General features: G+C 41.0%; 1 protein-coding gene across 4 annotated transcripts in view; it reads left to right on the top strand.

The window, feature by feature from the left end:
* Positions 1-14,472, top strand: part of LOC116989409 (scaffold attachment factor B1-like) — a 70,768-nt gene that overhangs the window by 30,426 nt on the left and 25,870 nt on the right. For 3 of the 4 annotated variants that reach the window (XM_033046764.1, XM_033046762.1, XM_033046765.1), the window contains exons 7-14: positions 394-823; positions 1,306-1,349; positions 3,751-3,866; positions 4,142-4,291; positions 5,489-5,607; positions 9,462-9,577; positions 11,901-11,938; positions 12,960-13,093. In XM_033046764.1, the coding sequence (XP_032902655.1) occupies positions 394-823; positions 1,306-1,349; positions 3,751-3,866; positions 4,142-4,291; positions 5,489-5,607; positions 9,462-9,577; positions 11,901-11,938; positions 12,960-13,093 (1,147 nt within the window). The remainder of the gene's footprint in view (positions 1-393; positions 824-1,305; positions 1,350-3,750; positions 3,867-4,141; positions 4,292-5,488; positions 5,608-9,461; positions 9,578-11,900; positions 11,939-12,959; positions 13,094-14,472) is intronic. The other variant, XM_033046763.1, reaches the window with a different exon arrangement.

The following is a 14,472-nucleotide window of genomic DNA, read 5'->3' as shown; positions in this document are numbered from 1 at the left end:
TTTTGTGCACAAATATGTTAACATGGGCTTCTAAGAAACAAATGAAAAGCAAAGTTGAAACTAATAAACCATAAATAGTACATTGTATTAAGGAGAAGTTTTAAGATCTAAAATGACATCTTTTGAATTTAATTTTAAGTCTAAACAACTAGTATGTATCCGAGTCCCAATTCCAGTATTTGATTTTAGTTAATAAGGAAATGCTAATTTTCAGCTATGGTCCTACCATTTTGATCATGCGTATACGTGAGAAAGTCATATGCTGACAGTACTTTTTATGCTCCCTCAGTTTTCCAATCTCCCAGTGGGTAGGGGATTACACTAACTCCTCATGTATATTTGTTATATATGCTACAATTAAACCATGTGCTATTTATTCCATTAATCCCATAGAAAAAGAGAATGTAGCTGAGAATTCGGGGGAGGCTTGTAGTTCAGTTCCTACAGAGGAGAAGCCCCCTGAAGACCCTCGGGTATTGATGCAATATATGATTGATGTGGATGCTTGCGGTATGGAAAAGGAAGATGGAACCTCGCTTCAAGTGGAGGACAAAATTACGTTGGACGAGGGTAGTGACCTGGATGGACCCAAGATGGAGACCGAATGTGGACAGCCCAATGATGTTGAGAAGATGGACATGATTGAAAGTAAAACGGAATGCTCCCACCATGAAGCAGAGGAGGGAGAGACTACGAAAACAGGAACGGAACCACTGCCAAGACCCGAGGAATATAAAACCAGTCCAAGGAGACCAGAAGATGAAGGTTCTGACAAAGCTGAAAAGAAAGAACCTTCGGTTGTAGAGGGCAGTGATCAGAAGAGGTTTGTTGTTTCTTAGTTCAAGATCAGATATTCAATCATGCTAAGATGATTCCAGTAAACTTGTCTTGTGAATTGGCAAACCCACTGCTGGTAATTTTTGAACAGATTTTATTTTAATTTTAAAAGCTCTTGCTAATCTCATCCCTGTATCATTGGAGGTTGCATTTGTTTATTCTTTCCACTTTCCTCCATCCTGCAGAGTTTGCAAGTAGGGATTTGCTCTCTGTGTTCTTCGCTGGTGGTATCAAAGTGTAATTGAGGCAATTCTTGTACAGATCTATTTGTAGCTGGGTCCAAAACATCTTTGATGTTCATCTCTGCAAACATAATTATAAGTGTTCACAGTGACATGCAGCTAATGATAGCTGTAATTCTTGGGTAGGTATTGGAGAATTGATCTAGTTGGAAGTGATAATGTTTTCTTTTAAGAACATTCAAATGAATTTATGAAAGTCTCATGAAATGCACCTTTGTGTCCTTAGCTCTGACAATGGAAAAAATATTAAGGATGTGGCAGGTGTAAAAGGTAAGTCATGTACTGTAGATTTAGTTCATCCTTTACATTTTGGATTTGTGGGAAAATAAAGGAAATGGTGAAAATTTTGCATGTTTTAGAAATTACAGTTTAGTGTTGTTGTAATCAGCTACTGATGCAAATCAAAATAATACAATCACATCAGCGTTTTGGCTCAACAAGATGCGTGGAGGATGTTTCCCTGGCTCGGGAGCCTAGAGCTTGGAGTCTGTTTCCAAACAGGCCGGTCCATCTACAACTCACATGACGAGAAGTGCCTCAAACTCATACATTGATCCAAATAAAGGACAGAACATAGGACAGGCCCTTCGGCCAACCATGTCTGTGCCGGCCTATCTAACTAACCCCATCTATTATACATTTACATTATTCATGATCTTTCGCATCACTACATTTACGCATAACAACGTGTAGAATCAATCGTCTGGCCAGGCAGCATCAGTGAGAAGAAACACTTAACGTTTCAAGCCAGTTATCATGAGAACATCCCTTTAACTTCATTATTATAAACTCTTGGATTCGAACAGTGAACTCCTCTGCCTCTATGCCGACTATTAAAATACTTAAAACCTTTGACTAAGCAGGTAGTGGTTTTTTTGGGTGAGGCGGTTGCATCATTGCTTCCATTTTCCACAATTATGAGCCTGGGCGCTAAGGGAGTGAGGCTTTACATTTTGAAAATCATTTATAATCTTAGATTGTTTTCTTGCATTGTCAATATAAAATCCCATGCCCACAGAAGTTGTGGAAGTTAAAGGGACCAGGCTACCCCTTGTGCCATATTAACCATGCAAATATGATTACACAAATGAAGTGAAGGTACAGTAAACCCTCGTTTTAACCGTCCCTTTATAACGGATTTTGGTTATAGCAGACGATCCTGCTGAAGCCACCCTGGCTTGCAAGATGCACCAGTGACCCTTTCTTCATCCACTGCACGGTCCAATTAGATTAGATTGGATTAGATTAGATTCCTTTATTTGTCATTCAGACCTTTTGGTCTGTACGAAATTTCGTTGCCTGCAGTCATACATATAATAATAATAATAATAATAAAAGAGCCACTGTCGTGCCGCTGCCGATCGGAACGCCTGTTGATGTTTAGTAGAGAGTAGAGTGTTTAATTTGTTCATGATGATATATGTATTTTTATTTCTATTTACTTTTTACTGCACACTGAATGGACACTGGTTGAGGAAAGTTTTTTTGTTTTCTCTGGGTATGTGAGTACTCAGGAAAATGACAATAAAGATATACTTGATACTTGATAAATAACAAAACACACAATAAACACAAATTAACATCCACCACAGTGAGTTCACCAGGCACCTCCTCACTGTGATGGAGGCAAAAGTCTTAAAGTCACTGTCTCTTCCCTCCTTATTCTCCCTCTGCGCTGAGGCGATCCAGGCCTCCGATGTTGTTACCCCACAGGGCGATGGTAAGTCAGTCCCGCGGCTCACCTGAGCACCGCGAACGGGCCGGTTCAAGCTCCGCGGCCCGGGGTGGTCAAAGCTGCTGAAGATGTGACTGTTGTGGCTCACGTTGTAGCCCCTGGGAACAATATTTTCTTCAGGCCACCGACGACACGCTCGGTCACCATGAGCCCACCTCCCCTCTCACCAGCTACTGCTTCGTTCAGCCTTATTTCCACCTCAACCTTCCACTGCTGTCGTCTCCTCCTCCTGTCGCTCTGTCCATTCGGCCTCTTTCCCCCCCACCCCCCTTTACCACTACTGCCTCCTTCTCCCCCAAAGTTCCTGACATACTCCACCTTGGAAGATGTCGGCAACTGCAGGGGAGAAGAAAGAGGAAGTGGCGGGGGAGCAGACAAAGCGACGGGTGAGAGGAGCGGGAGTCTAACGGTCACCGAGCGCGTCCTGTCGGTGGCAGCGGCCTGACGAAAGCGCTGCTGGCCAGGGTCTACAACGTGAGCCGCAACAACAGCCATGTCAACCGGTAATGAAAAGCTTGCAGACCAACAGCAACGGTACCTCATTTTAAGGTGAAACAAAACAATGTGCTGGAGTAGCTCAGCAAACTGAATCAGTCTGAAGAAGGGTCCCGACATCATCTATTAACGTTCCCCAGCGATGCTGCCTGACCTGCGGAGTTACCCTAGCACCTTGTGTTATTTCACCTTAAAAGTACACCTTTTGTGTATTAAGCACCATCTGCAGTTCTTTGTTTCAACTACACACAATGATAATATCTTACTCTGTTATAGCCGACAATTGGTAATATTGACAACAACCACCCCCCCCCCCACCTAAAGGCTGTTACAATGAAGGTTTACTGTATTTCTGAAGAAATAATTTTCTCCAGTTATCTGTGTCTAATCTTTACTGTGATTAATGATTACTCTAATTAATGAGACCAATTTGCAATTCAGGTGAACCTGGTTCCAGTAGATCCTCGGATGCTACAGGCACGAACCTTTGGGTGAGTGGTCTGTCCTCCACTACCAGGGCATCCGACTTGAAGAATCTCTTCAGTAAATATGGCAAGGTAAGAGCGGAGAATTATTTTTTACATCATTAGAATTGACGAAGTTGATGAGAAAGGGGCTTGTAACAATATCTCACATTTTCAGGAAGTCCCAAAATGATTTACAGTTAATGGATTGATATCATTGTATGTAGTTCTTCTTATCCTATAGGCTAGGTAGAAACTTTGACACAGCTGCTTGTTTACAACAAATGTGCCTAAATATTGAAAATGTTGTATGTGAATATTCTATGAAAACAAGTACAATTTAACATCAATAAATGGAATGTATACAGGTGATTTGTGCAAAAGTCGTAACAGATGCTCGTAATCCTGGTGCACGCTGCTATGGATTCATAACCATGTTGGTACCCGAGAATGCAACAGAATGCATCTCATCCTTGAATCAGTCTGAACTAAATGGACAAACTATCACTGTCGAAATGGTGAGTAGTTAATTTATCAATGGGAATTGTTAATCAAGCATGTTGAGAACAGTAATTTGACAACTATTTATGCTACTGTTTCAATTTGTGTGATACGTTACTGGAGATACATATGACATTATTATACATATTATACATATGACATTACATTATTACATAGTAATTATATGACATTTTTACTAAAATGCTTCATGCATCAATTTGATCCTGAAGAAAATTAGTGGACAAAAAAAGTCTGAGAATTTACACATTGGCATTAGGCTAGGTAATGGCATACATGACTCTCTATTCCCATAGCTTAATTCTCTGTGCTTAATGTTACATGCTTCTATTATTGCAGTTATAGCCTCTGGACTCAAGTTCTGCATACATTTGGTGATATTTACTTTGCAGTTTCTGCACTGTTCTTCAGTTCCAATTTGCTTGCTGAGAGGCATCTAGTGGGTTTTATGCCAATAGCTGCAAGAGACCAAATTATTTAATTAGCCCATTAGAGGGTCACTAGAGCTAATTTTATATAGTAAGGAAGGGAAATGCTTCTCTTCTCAGCATGCGGAAGGATATTGAGAACTGTAAATCTTGGACAACTGGCCCTTCTCAGTAGGAGATTGTCTAATTAATGGGTCGTCCATGTCAGTGGTCAATTGTTGTGGAAAATTCAAGGAATAGGCTTGAAATAAATACTTGTATTGAGGATGCTCATTAATTTGATGAGAGATTTTGTCAGTAGTAATCGGCGCATTATGACTCTTTTCCGATCATTTTCATTTCAATTTGTGGTCTTACGTTTCTTTTCAATAAACTTAGAATTCATCAACAGAAATAAACATTAAGAATGTCAACAGATTACATCTAATTATAATGCACAAGAGTACAATGAGGTTCAATGATTTATTTGTGGTTCATTATAAAGATTAGGAATTTAGTTATTTCAACTTTCTTAAGAAAGGGTAATAATGGAAGCCATATCCATTAGGTTTTGTCCAGATGACAGTTGAACCTCACAGGAATGAGTGAATATCTGAGGATTTTAGGAATATTAATAGAGAAAGTGTAAATGGGGCTCATGTAATGTATGGAATTTGGGATTTTCTTCCCCTGATTATTGGATCATTCAAGGAGTAGGTAATGAATGTGATGTACATGAAGAACTCATTACAATACCACTTTAAAGTCTTAATATGTTGATATCCTTAGGCTAAAAGCGAACCTAGCTGTAAGAAGCGTACAGAGCAGAAAGGAGAAAATGTCGACGCGCTCTCCAAAGCAAATATCAGCCAGAAAAGTGGGAATGATGGAGATTACTCCAGAGATAAGTAAGCAGCTGTGATCAATATCTCTTTGGTGTCAGTCAAACATCTTCTGTTGCAGACATTTCAATGATATTAGTTAGGCACACTTATTATCCTTGATCAAGTAGTGCAGCAACCCCAGAGTTTAATAGAGGCAATTTTCCTGTAAATTCTTTGCTCAGTCTGGCTGGAGGAGAGCCCTCCTTTGCTCACATGCCCTGCCTTTTCTTATGTCTTTGTGCAAATCCTGGGTTGCTTCTGTTCGTCAGTTATTAAGGTCTCCTCTCTCATTAGTTGCTAATTCCTGCAATACCACTCCTAAATCCGAGGTCATTCTCTTTTTTTCCATCTTGATTTGACTAAAAGACATTGACATAAATGTAAAATCATCCTGCATATAAATACGCCATTCGATAGCCATGTCTATGCCAATCATAATGCCTATCTATACTAATGACATTTGCCTGCATTAATTCCATATTCCTCTTTGTCGTGTTCATTCAAGTAACTATCTAGACTCTAGATGCCTGTATGAAATGTAGTTACTGTTCCTGCCTCCACCACCAATTTTGGCAGCTCATTCCACATACAAAGTACTTGTGAAAAATCTGCTCCAGATCTATGTAAACCTATCATCTTAAACGTATGTAAACCTCTCATCTTAAACCTATTTATCATAGAAACATAGAAAATAGGTGCAGGAGGAGGCCATTCGGCCCTTCGAGCCAGCACCGCCATTCATTGTGATCATGGCTGATCGTCCCCAATCAATAACCCGTGCCTGCCTTCTCCCCATATCCCTTGATTCCACTAGCCCCTAGAGCTCTATCTAACTCTCGCTTAAATCCATCCAGTGATTTGGTCTCCACTGCCCTCTGTGGCAGGGAATTCCACAAATTCACGACTCTCTGGGTGAAAAAGTTTTTTTTCACCTCAGTCTTAAATGGCCTCCCCTTTATTCTAAGACTGTGGCCCCTGGTTCTGGACTCGCCCAACACTGGGAATTTTTTTCCTGCATCTAGTTTGTCCAGTCCTTTTATAATTTTAAATGTTTCTATAAGATCGTCCCCTCATCCTTCTAAACTCCAGTGAATGCAAGCATAGTCTTTTCAATCTTTCCTTGTATGACAGTCCTGCCATCCCAGGGATCAATCTTGTGAACCTACGCTGCACTGCCTCAATCACAAGGATGTCCTCAAATTAGGAGACTCTTTTTTAGGAGACTTTTCTTTTAGCATTAGACATCCTTACCGTGGGAAAAAGACACTGGCTATCTTCCCTATCTCAGCATCATAATTTTATATACATCTATCATGTCTTCCTTTGCACCGGGGGAAAAAAAAGACACAGCCTATCCAATCTCTCCATGTAATTCAAGCCCTTCAATCCAGGCAACATAAATGGTGAACATTGAATTCTCCTATTTCAGGTGACCTGTTATACCCCTTTGTTCCATTGTATCTCCTTCTGATCTATCCAGGCACTCTCACACTAGCCCTCCTTTCTGACCCCCTCCCTATACCTCTGTCAATTGGGTTCTTTCCCCTATCCGAATAGACCAGCCCCCACACGCTCCCCTCCTCCACAATTTCCATCTGCCCACTTTCCTCCCCTTACTTGGTTTCACTCTTTCTTATTAGATTCCAAAACTTGCAGCTGTTTTTATCTCCCAATTTCTGTCCATCTCTACCCTTCCCTCCCCCAATTTAATCTGCTACTCAACCACTCCACCTGGATCCACCTATTGCTTGTCAGCTTTTATCTTTCAACCCTCGTACCTTAAAGCTATGCCACTAGTCTTTGACATTTTCACCCTGAGAAACAGGATCTGTCTGTCTACCCTATCTGTGCTTCTATTCATTTTATATGCGGCTGTCAGGTCTTCCCTCAGCCTCTGGCACTCCAGCATAAAACAATCCAGTTTTGTCAAGCTTCTCGCTAATATCCTCTAACCCAGGCATCATTCTGGTGTACCACTTTGGCACTTTCTCCAAAACCTTCACTTTCTTCCTGCGATCAGAACTGCACACAATACTCCAAATGTGGCCACCCAATTTTATAAAGCTGCAATACCATTTTCTGACTGTTATGCTCAATGCCCAACTGATGAAAGCAAGCATACCATAGCCTTCCTTAACACTTTCTCTACTTGTGTCACCACTATCAGGGAGCTATGGACTTGGAACCAAAGGTTCCCCTGTGCACCGATGCTGTTAAGGTTTGTGCCATTAACTGTACACTACTCACATTCAACCTATCTCACACTTGCTCAGATTAAACTCCATCTGCTGTTTTTCCACCCGTATCTGCAATTGTTCCATATCCTGCTGCATCTCTTGACAGCCGTCCTCACTCCTACATTTCCACCATTCACCTGGAAACTTACTAACCAGCCCTTCTGAACTTATGTACAAATCGTCCATCGCAAAAGGCAGCAGTCCCTGCATAAAACCCTGCATAAATCCTTGTGAAACACCACTGGTCACAGAACTCCAGCTACCACGTCCCTCTGTCTTCTACGGGTAAGCCAGTTCTGATCCAAACTACCAAGTCGCTTTGGATCCGATGCATGTTAATCGTCTGGATTGGCCTATCGTGAGAGACTTTATCAAATGCCCTTAATAAAATTAATGTAGATAACATCCACGCCCCTACTCTCATCAACCGCTGACTGCATACAATACTCAGGTGTGGCTGAAGGAGTTTTTGCTCAACTGTAACTTGAAATCAAAACTTGTATTCAGTGCCTAAGCTGATAAAGGCAAGCATGCCAAGTACCCTCTTTACCAACATTTCTGCTTGTGTTGCCAATATCAGGGCACTTGTACCCCTTAGTGTCTATTCAACCACACTCCCCCGGGCCCTGTCATTTACTGCAAATGTTCTATCTTAGTTTAACTTTCCAAAATGCACCCGTGCACTTGGTTTAAATGCCATCTGATATTTCTTTGCTCATTTTCCTAGTTGGTTTGTATCCGATTGTAACCTTTGACAACCATCTTTGCTAAAGGTGCACTAGTTATCATTCATTACCTCACCTACAGCAAATGTGGCTGCTTTATATTTCATTGGATGTAGCTGTTCTAGTCTCATGAAGTGTGTTATGCAGTAACCATTTCAACCATGACAGATCAATGTAATTGTATGCAGCATTGGCCAGCTTTCTTGGCCACTGCACCTTTAAATATAACTGCACAATTTATGCAGCTTTGGCAAAGTGGGATGTTTTATTGGCCAGTGCACCCTTAATTACAATACAAATAAATCAGCAAGCTATTTGTCTTTGTGCTGTTAGTGACCTGATTTGTAGTTATTTGACTGTTAACTTCAATACCTGACATAATTTAAGTGGCTGATAGGACCTGTCTAATCTCACACATTTAGTGAAGATATCAGCACATGTATGAGGAAGTAGAACTGTATCGTGGAATCATTTTGAGAGATGGCAAGAATAGATGACTAACTCTAACTGAATACTTTGAAGAGGACAGTGTGATTGATCTGGTTGATGTGGACTTCAGTAAACCCTTTGACAGGATCCCACATCAAAAGTTGGTCCAAAAAGCCGGAGACCAGGGGGATACTGGAGGGTTGTTTTTGATTGGTAGACTGTGACTCACAGGCTACCTTAGAGATTAGTGCTGGTTCACTTCTGGTTTGTTACACATAGACCTGCACAGTACAGAGATAGGCCCTTGGTCTGACTCCTGCAGGTCTACAAGTTGCCTAACTTGACTTTGTGATTAAATAAAGGTCACTTCTATCCTGCTGTGAAATAGTAAATAAGCACATACTGCACATGAAATACTGTAGTCAAGAATGAAGAGTATATCTGTGAAATTAGTGAGGCTTGATCTAATAATTTGAGTATATTTCAGGTCATGGGTCACTGGAAAAGGTGGGATCAGAAAGGACAATGAAGGAGGCGCCAGAAAACTGTTTGGGAGAAAAGGCAGAAGACGGGCAAAGGATGTTGGGCACACACCATACTCAAGTAAGGAAACCTGAGAGAAAAGTATATGAGCAGTGATGGCTGAGTTGGCATTTTATGCTGCAATGAAACTTCATTATTGATTGAAGACTCCAATTTGCTTCCAGTAAAAGACATAACTGAAATGCAAGAACAAGGCGTGTAGACCCTCGGGTTTGTTTGTCATTTAGTTACCTTGTGAGTAATGCGTACCTCAGTATAAATCAGGACGGCAGCTGGTAGAGCTGCTGCCTCGGTACCAGAGACCATCCTAGCCTCCAGTGCTTTCTGTGCGAAGTTTGCACATTCTCTCCGTGACTGCATGTTTCTTCCGATGTGTTTCGGTTTCTTCCCACATCCCAAAGACGTGTGGTTTTGTAGGTTATAAATGGCTGTTATAACTTGCGCCGATTGTGTAGGGAGTGGATGCAAATGTGGCATAACAAAGAATTAGTGTAATCAATGGATGGAGTGGACTTGGTGGGCCGAAGGGCCTGCTTCAAGGTTAGTTTATTGTCGCATGTACCAATTAAGGTACAGTGAAATTCGAATTACCATACAGCCATACTAAAAACAAAAGCAACAAGACACACAACTACATAAAAGTTAACATAAACACCCCCCACAGTGGATTCCCCACGTTCCTCACTGTGATGGAAGGCAATAAAGTCCAAACTTCTTCCTCTTTATTCTCCCGCGGTCGGGGCAATCGAATCTCCCGCGTCCGGGCGATCGGAGCTCCCGTGTCGGGGTGGTCGAAACTCCTGCAGCTTGGTGTTCCCGCGGTGGTCTCTGACCAGAGACCGAGAGCTCCGTGATGGTAAGACCGCAGGCTCCCGCGGTAGAGCTCAGTGGTCGATCCCTGACAAACGAATCGCGGGCACCGTGATGTTAAGTCCGCAGGCACCCGCATTGGAGCTCTTGAAGTCGGTCTCCAGCAAAGGCCACCAACTCCTCGATGTTAGGCCGCATTGCGGACGGAGATACGATACAGAAAAAAATCACATCTCTGTCGAGGTAAGAGGTTAGAAAAAGTTTCCCCCAACTCCCCCCCACCCCCCACATAAAACAAGCTAAAGAACACTAATAACATACATTTAACACATACAAACAAACAATAAAAGAAGGATGGAACAGACAGACTGTTGGCAAGGCAGCCATTGCAAGTTGTATCTCTAAATTCAATTTTCCATCATATACTCAATACCTTTGTATACAGTAAAAATTGGTGGAGATTTTCAAATGATTCCTGGTATCCACTCATTATTCTGTTTGAGAAAATGCTTCCTGTTTTCAGTGTTAAACGGTCTTTCTCTTATTTTAATTTTTGCATTTTGGTTTTGTAGTCTTCCAAAAGGAGAACTTGTATTATTTATGCATTGATTTTAAAAAATCAGTCATTTTCAATATTGATTAGATTGAGATAAAGACCACCACTGTAACGTGGCCTTATTTAACGCCAAGCACTAGCATGGTCCAATATATTATTTCTATTGCTTGATGCTTCAGTCTAATTAGTTCTCTCTCAAATTGAGTAACTACAAGTGCAAAAAGCAGCAGATTTGTTTTTTTTTAGTTTAGTTGTTTTTTCATCCCAATCTTTTCTCTTCAGTAGACCTTTTCATTCTTAGACACTATTGCTATTAAAATTGATAATTGTGTTTAAGACAATTAAATAATGCGGAGCCCATTATTTATCCTTATCTCTCTTGAGAATGTATTGCTGAGATACTTATTGAACCATAGCAGTCACTGAGGCAAAGAGCTGCTTGGTAGGGAATTACAGTGACAGGGATGGAATGGTGATATAAAGTAATTGTGCCCATATTCTGGCCGAGGCTGAATGAAAGAAGATTTAGTGCAACTTAATTTTGAACTACATTTCTCTATAAACAAAGCCATGTGTATTTAATTCTCGTTTTTATTCATTTTAATTAAGGGTGTGTGTACCAACACCCCACTTAGCATCTTACTCTATTTAGTTCAAGCCTCCCTTATCCTTCCAAGTCAAAGTACATTACTTGACACTTACATGTGTTTCTACCTTTTATTTCCCTGTCTCTTGATGTATAATTTGGTCTGTATCAACTTCATGCAGTCAAATATTATCAATAAGTGCAGTTATGCCAAAGTCTATCCCTATCCTCAGATTTCAGCGGTAATAACAAATACGTGTTTTTAATGTGAGGTTATATTAATTTGAAGCTCTTCGAGTTTTGACTGCAACCCTTAAAGGTAAAAGGAATGTTATGCAATATTCTGACAAATTATGTGTTTCATATTTTCTGTATAGTAAGAACATCTGTGAAGGTTTTGATTGACATCTCACCTTTTCATTTTTCTCTAGGAATTCAAGCTCCAGAGAGAAGTCGAGAGAGGAGATGGGTAGGTCTCTGAACATGAGAATTCCCTGTCTTCAGTTGCTGCAGCTAAACTCAAAGCATTATGGTTTGAAGGGAGTAAACTGTACATTAGTATGAGGATCATATTGAGGCAATTTCTGGAATTGAAATGTGAATTGTTAACATGGGATGTTTCCAATTAACTAACTTGTAGAAAGGAATCATCAAACTTTGGGACCAACAATGTTTGTGCCGTCATAGCTATAACTGACTTTGAGTAAACTGTCCTGTGCCTGTCATTTAAAAGGTGGCAGTGGTGCAAGTCATTCATGATTTTCGCACCCTGAGATACAATAGCACTGTGTTCACTCAGTAATCATGCAATTGAGAAGACAGTGTGACTTTACTGTTGGAAGCTGAAGGCCCGCATTAATTGTTTTTTGATATTATCCCCTTGGTATTCAGAGGTTGATATAGCCTTTTGTGGAAGATAGCATGGAGGGTTACCAGAAGGAATTGGTTAGAACAGAGATGACTGCTGTGATGGCTACCTGTGTTCAGCGAGTTGTGGAGAGAGACAGCTTGGAAGCATGCCCTTTGGTCCACTGAGTCTGTGCTGACAATCAAGCACCCATTTTTTACTCTAATCTTACCCAAATCTTTCTTATTCTTCCCGTTCTCCTAAGAATTAGTGTGGTCTGAAGTAGCTGGAGGTGATTTCTTCCATTGGTTCTTTTCTACATTTCTTTCTCCTAATATTTATTTTTGCTTTGTTGATTTGTTCATGAGGCGTGGGCTTTCTTCATCACAATATTACAGCTGATCAGGGTATTGCCTTAAATATTCTTGTACTATGGTTGGCTTGAAATACATAAAGTCCAATATTTCATAGGATTGTAAAGCTAGTGAAGTGGTGTGTATAACATGTTGTCCATTAGCCATGATCCAGATGATGTACACTATGTTAATGTGCCAACCAAAGCAAACTGTGTGGCAATTCTAGTTTGTTTTCTGATGCCTTTGACTCGATCTAATACTTTTTTTTGGGGTGGGGGATTAAACAGACAGGGTCCAGAAATCGTCAAAGAAGATCTCGCAGCAGAGATAGAGGAAGAGATGTTATGTCCTTTCAAGAGCTTATAGAAAGGAGAGAAAGGGATCGGCATCGGAGCAGACGTAAAGAATTTGAGAGGTACAGGTGGGTACATTGTTGTATCTTATAAGGTGTAGACGCCTGGAATAGAAGGAGAATATATCTAACTTTTAATGCTTATATAAATACATTTTGTAACATCTTGAGATGAACAGTTTAAAATGGGGGGGAACATTTATGTAATAGGGTATCCTTATGAAGTTTAGCAAGTCAGGTAGCATCTCTAGAAAGGGAAATGGACTGAACATTTTGGGTCAAAGACCCTTCGGATCTGGGAAAGAAAATGTTAAGTTGCAGAAAGGATTGGGGATGGGGGAGGAGAATATCTGTGTTAGAATGAGACCCGGGTTGCTGTGGGATAAGTCCTCTGGTCAAATGGGGCAGTTGGAGAGCAAATAACAGTGTCAAGTCTTCTAATGTTTTTGCAGTTTCCCCGCTTGAAAGGGATTTGATTTATCTACCCCGAAATGATGAACTGGATTCACTCAGACCAAACACTTCTTTTCCACCTTTTTTATTTTCTCCTCCTTTTATTTTGGCAGATTAGTCTTTAGCAGTTTTTAGCAGTTTTAGTCTTTACCAGTTTTGGTCTTTATCAGGTGAAAAACCAGCTGCCAATCGGGTCTGTAGAAAATCAGTCCTGCTTGCCTTTTCTGGCTATCGCAGCAGTCTTTTCGGACAGTCCTTTTGATTTACTGTTCAAGTTTTGCCGCTCGCAAGTCTCTTGTGTCTTCTTCACTGGCTTCTGGTGCTGTGTGCCCTTTTGACCCCCGGGCAGAACTCGGCAGGCTGGGGATCCGCCCACTTTAATCACTGTCTCGTGATTTCAATGTAGCATTTCTCTGCACCTGTTCTTTCATTTCAGTTTGACTTGACACCTCACACTCGATCTTCAAATGGAACCACTTGGGAGATCGACGCTTTAAAGTCAAACTTTGAAGTCTAGGTTTGAACTTGGTCTTTATAGGCTACCAGTCGAACTGTTGTGGTGCTTGGGAAAGTTGTGCCCAATTGCGCAGCACAAAAAAAAGTTTTTTAGAGCATTTTCTTGTTCTCTTATTGTAATGACTCCTGTCAAAGAGATGGCCTCCCACTTTGGATTGTTTAGGGCTATGTTCTTGCCAAGAAACCTCTTCGCTTCTCTCCAAATCCATGCGACTGTCTTGATCAGTCGAGTTAGAACGCTGAACCGCTTGACATCAACAAGGTTCTGAATAGCTGACCCCGCAGGTGGTCTCTGGGCTTGTTGGTTCCGGTTCTTGGTTCTCTACTTTGCCTCTTGATAGTGCTGCAACAAAAGCTTTCTTCTGTAACTTGTTGATGTTCTCTCTGGCAGTGGCAGCCAGTTCTTTAGCTGATTTTATTGGCCACTCACTCACAGGCAATACCAGGAACTTCGGTCCATTTTGCCACTCCGAATACTG

Source organism: Amblyraja radiata, chromosome 29 (assembly GCF_010909765.2).
Source record: "Amblyraja radiata isolate CabotCenter1 chromosome 29, sAmbRad1.1.pri, whole genome shotgun sequence".
Classification (NCBI taxonomy): Eukaryota; Metazoa; Chordata; class Chondrichthyes; order Rajiformes; family Rajidae; genus Amblyraja; species Amblyraja radiata.
The sequence above is the reverse complement of the archived record's forward strand: the minus strand, read 5'-3'. Positions and strand labels throughout refer to the sequence as shown.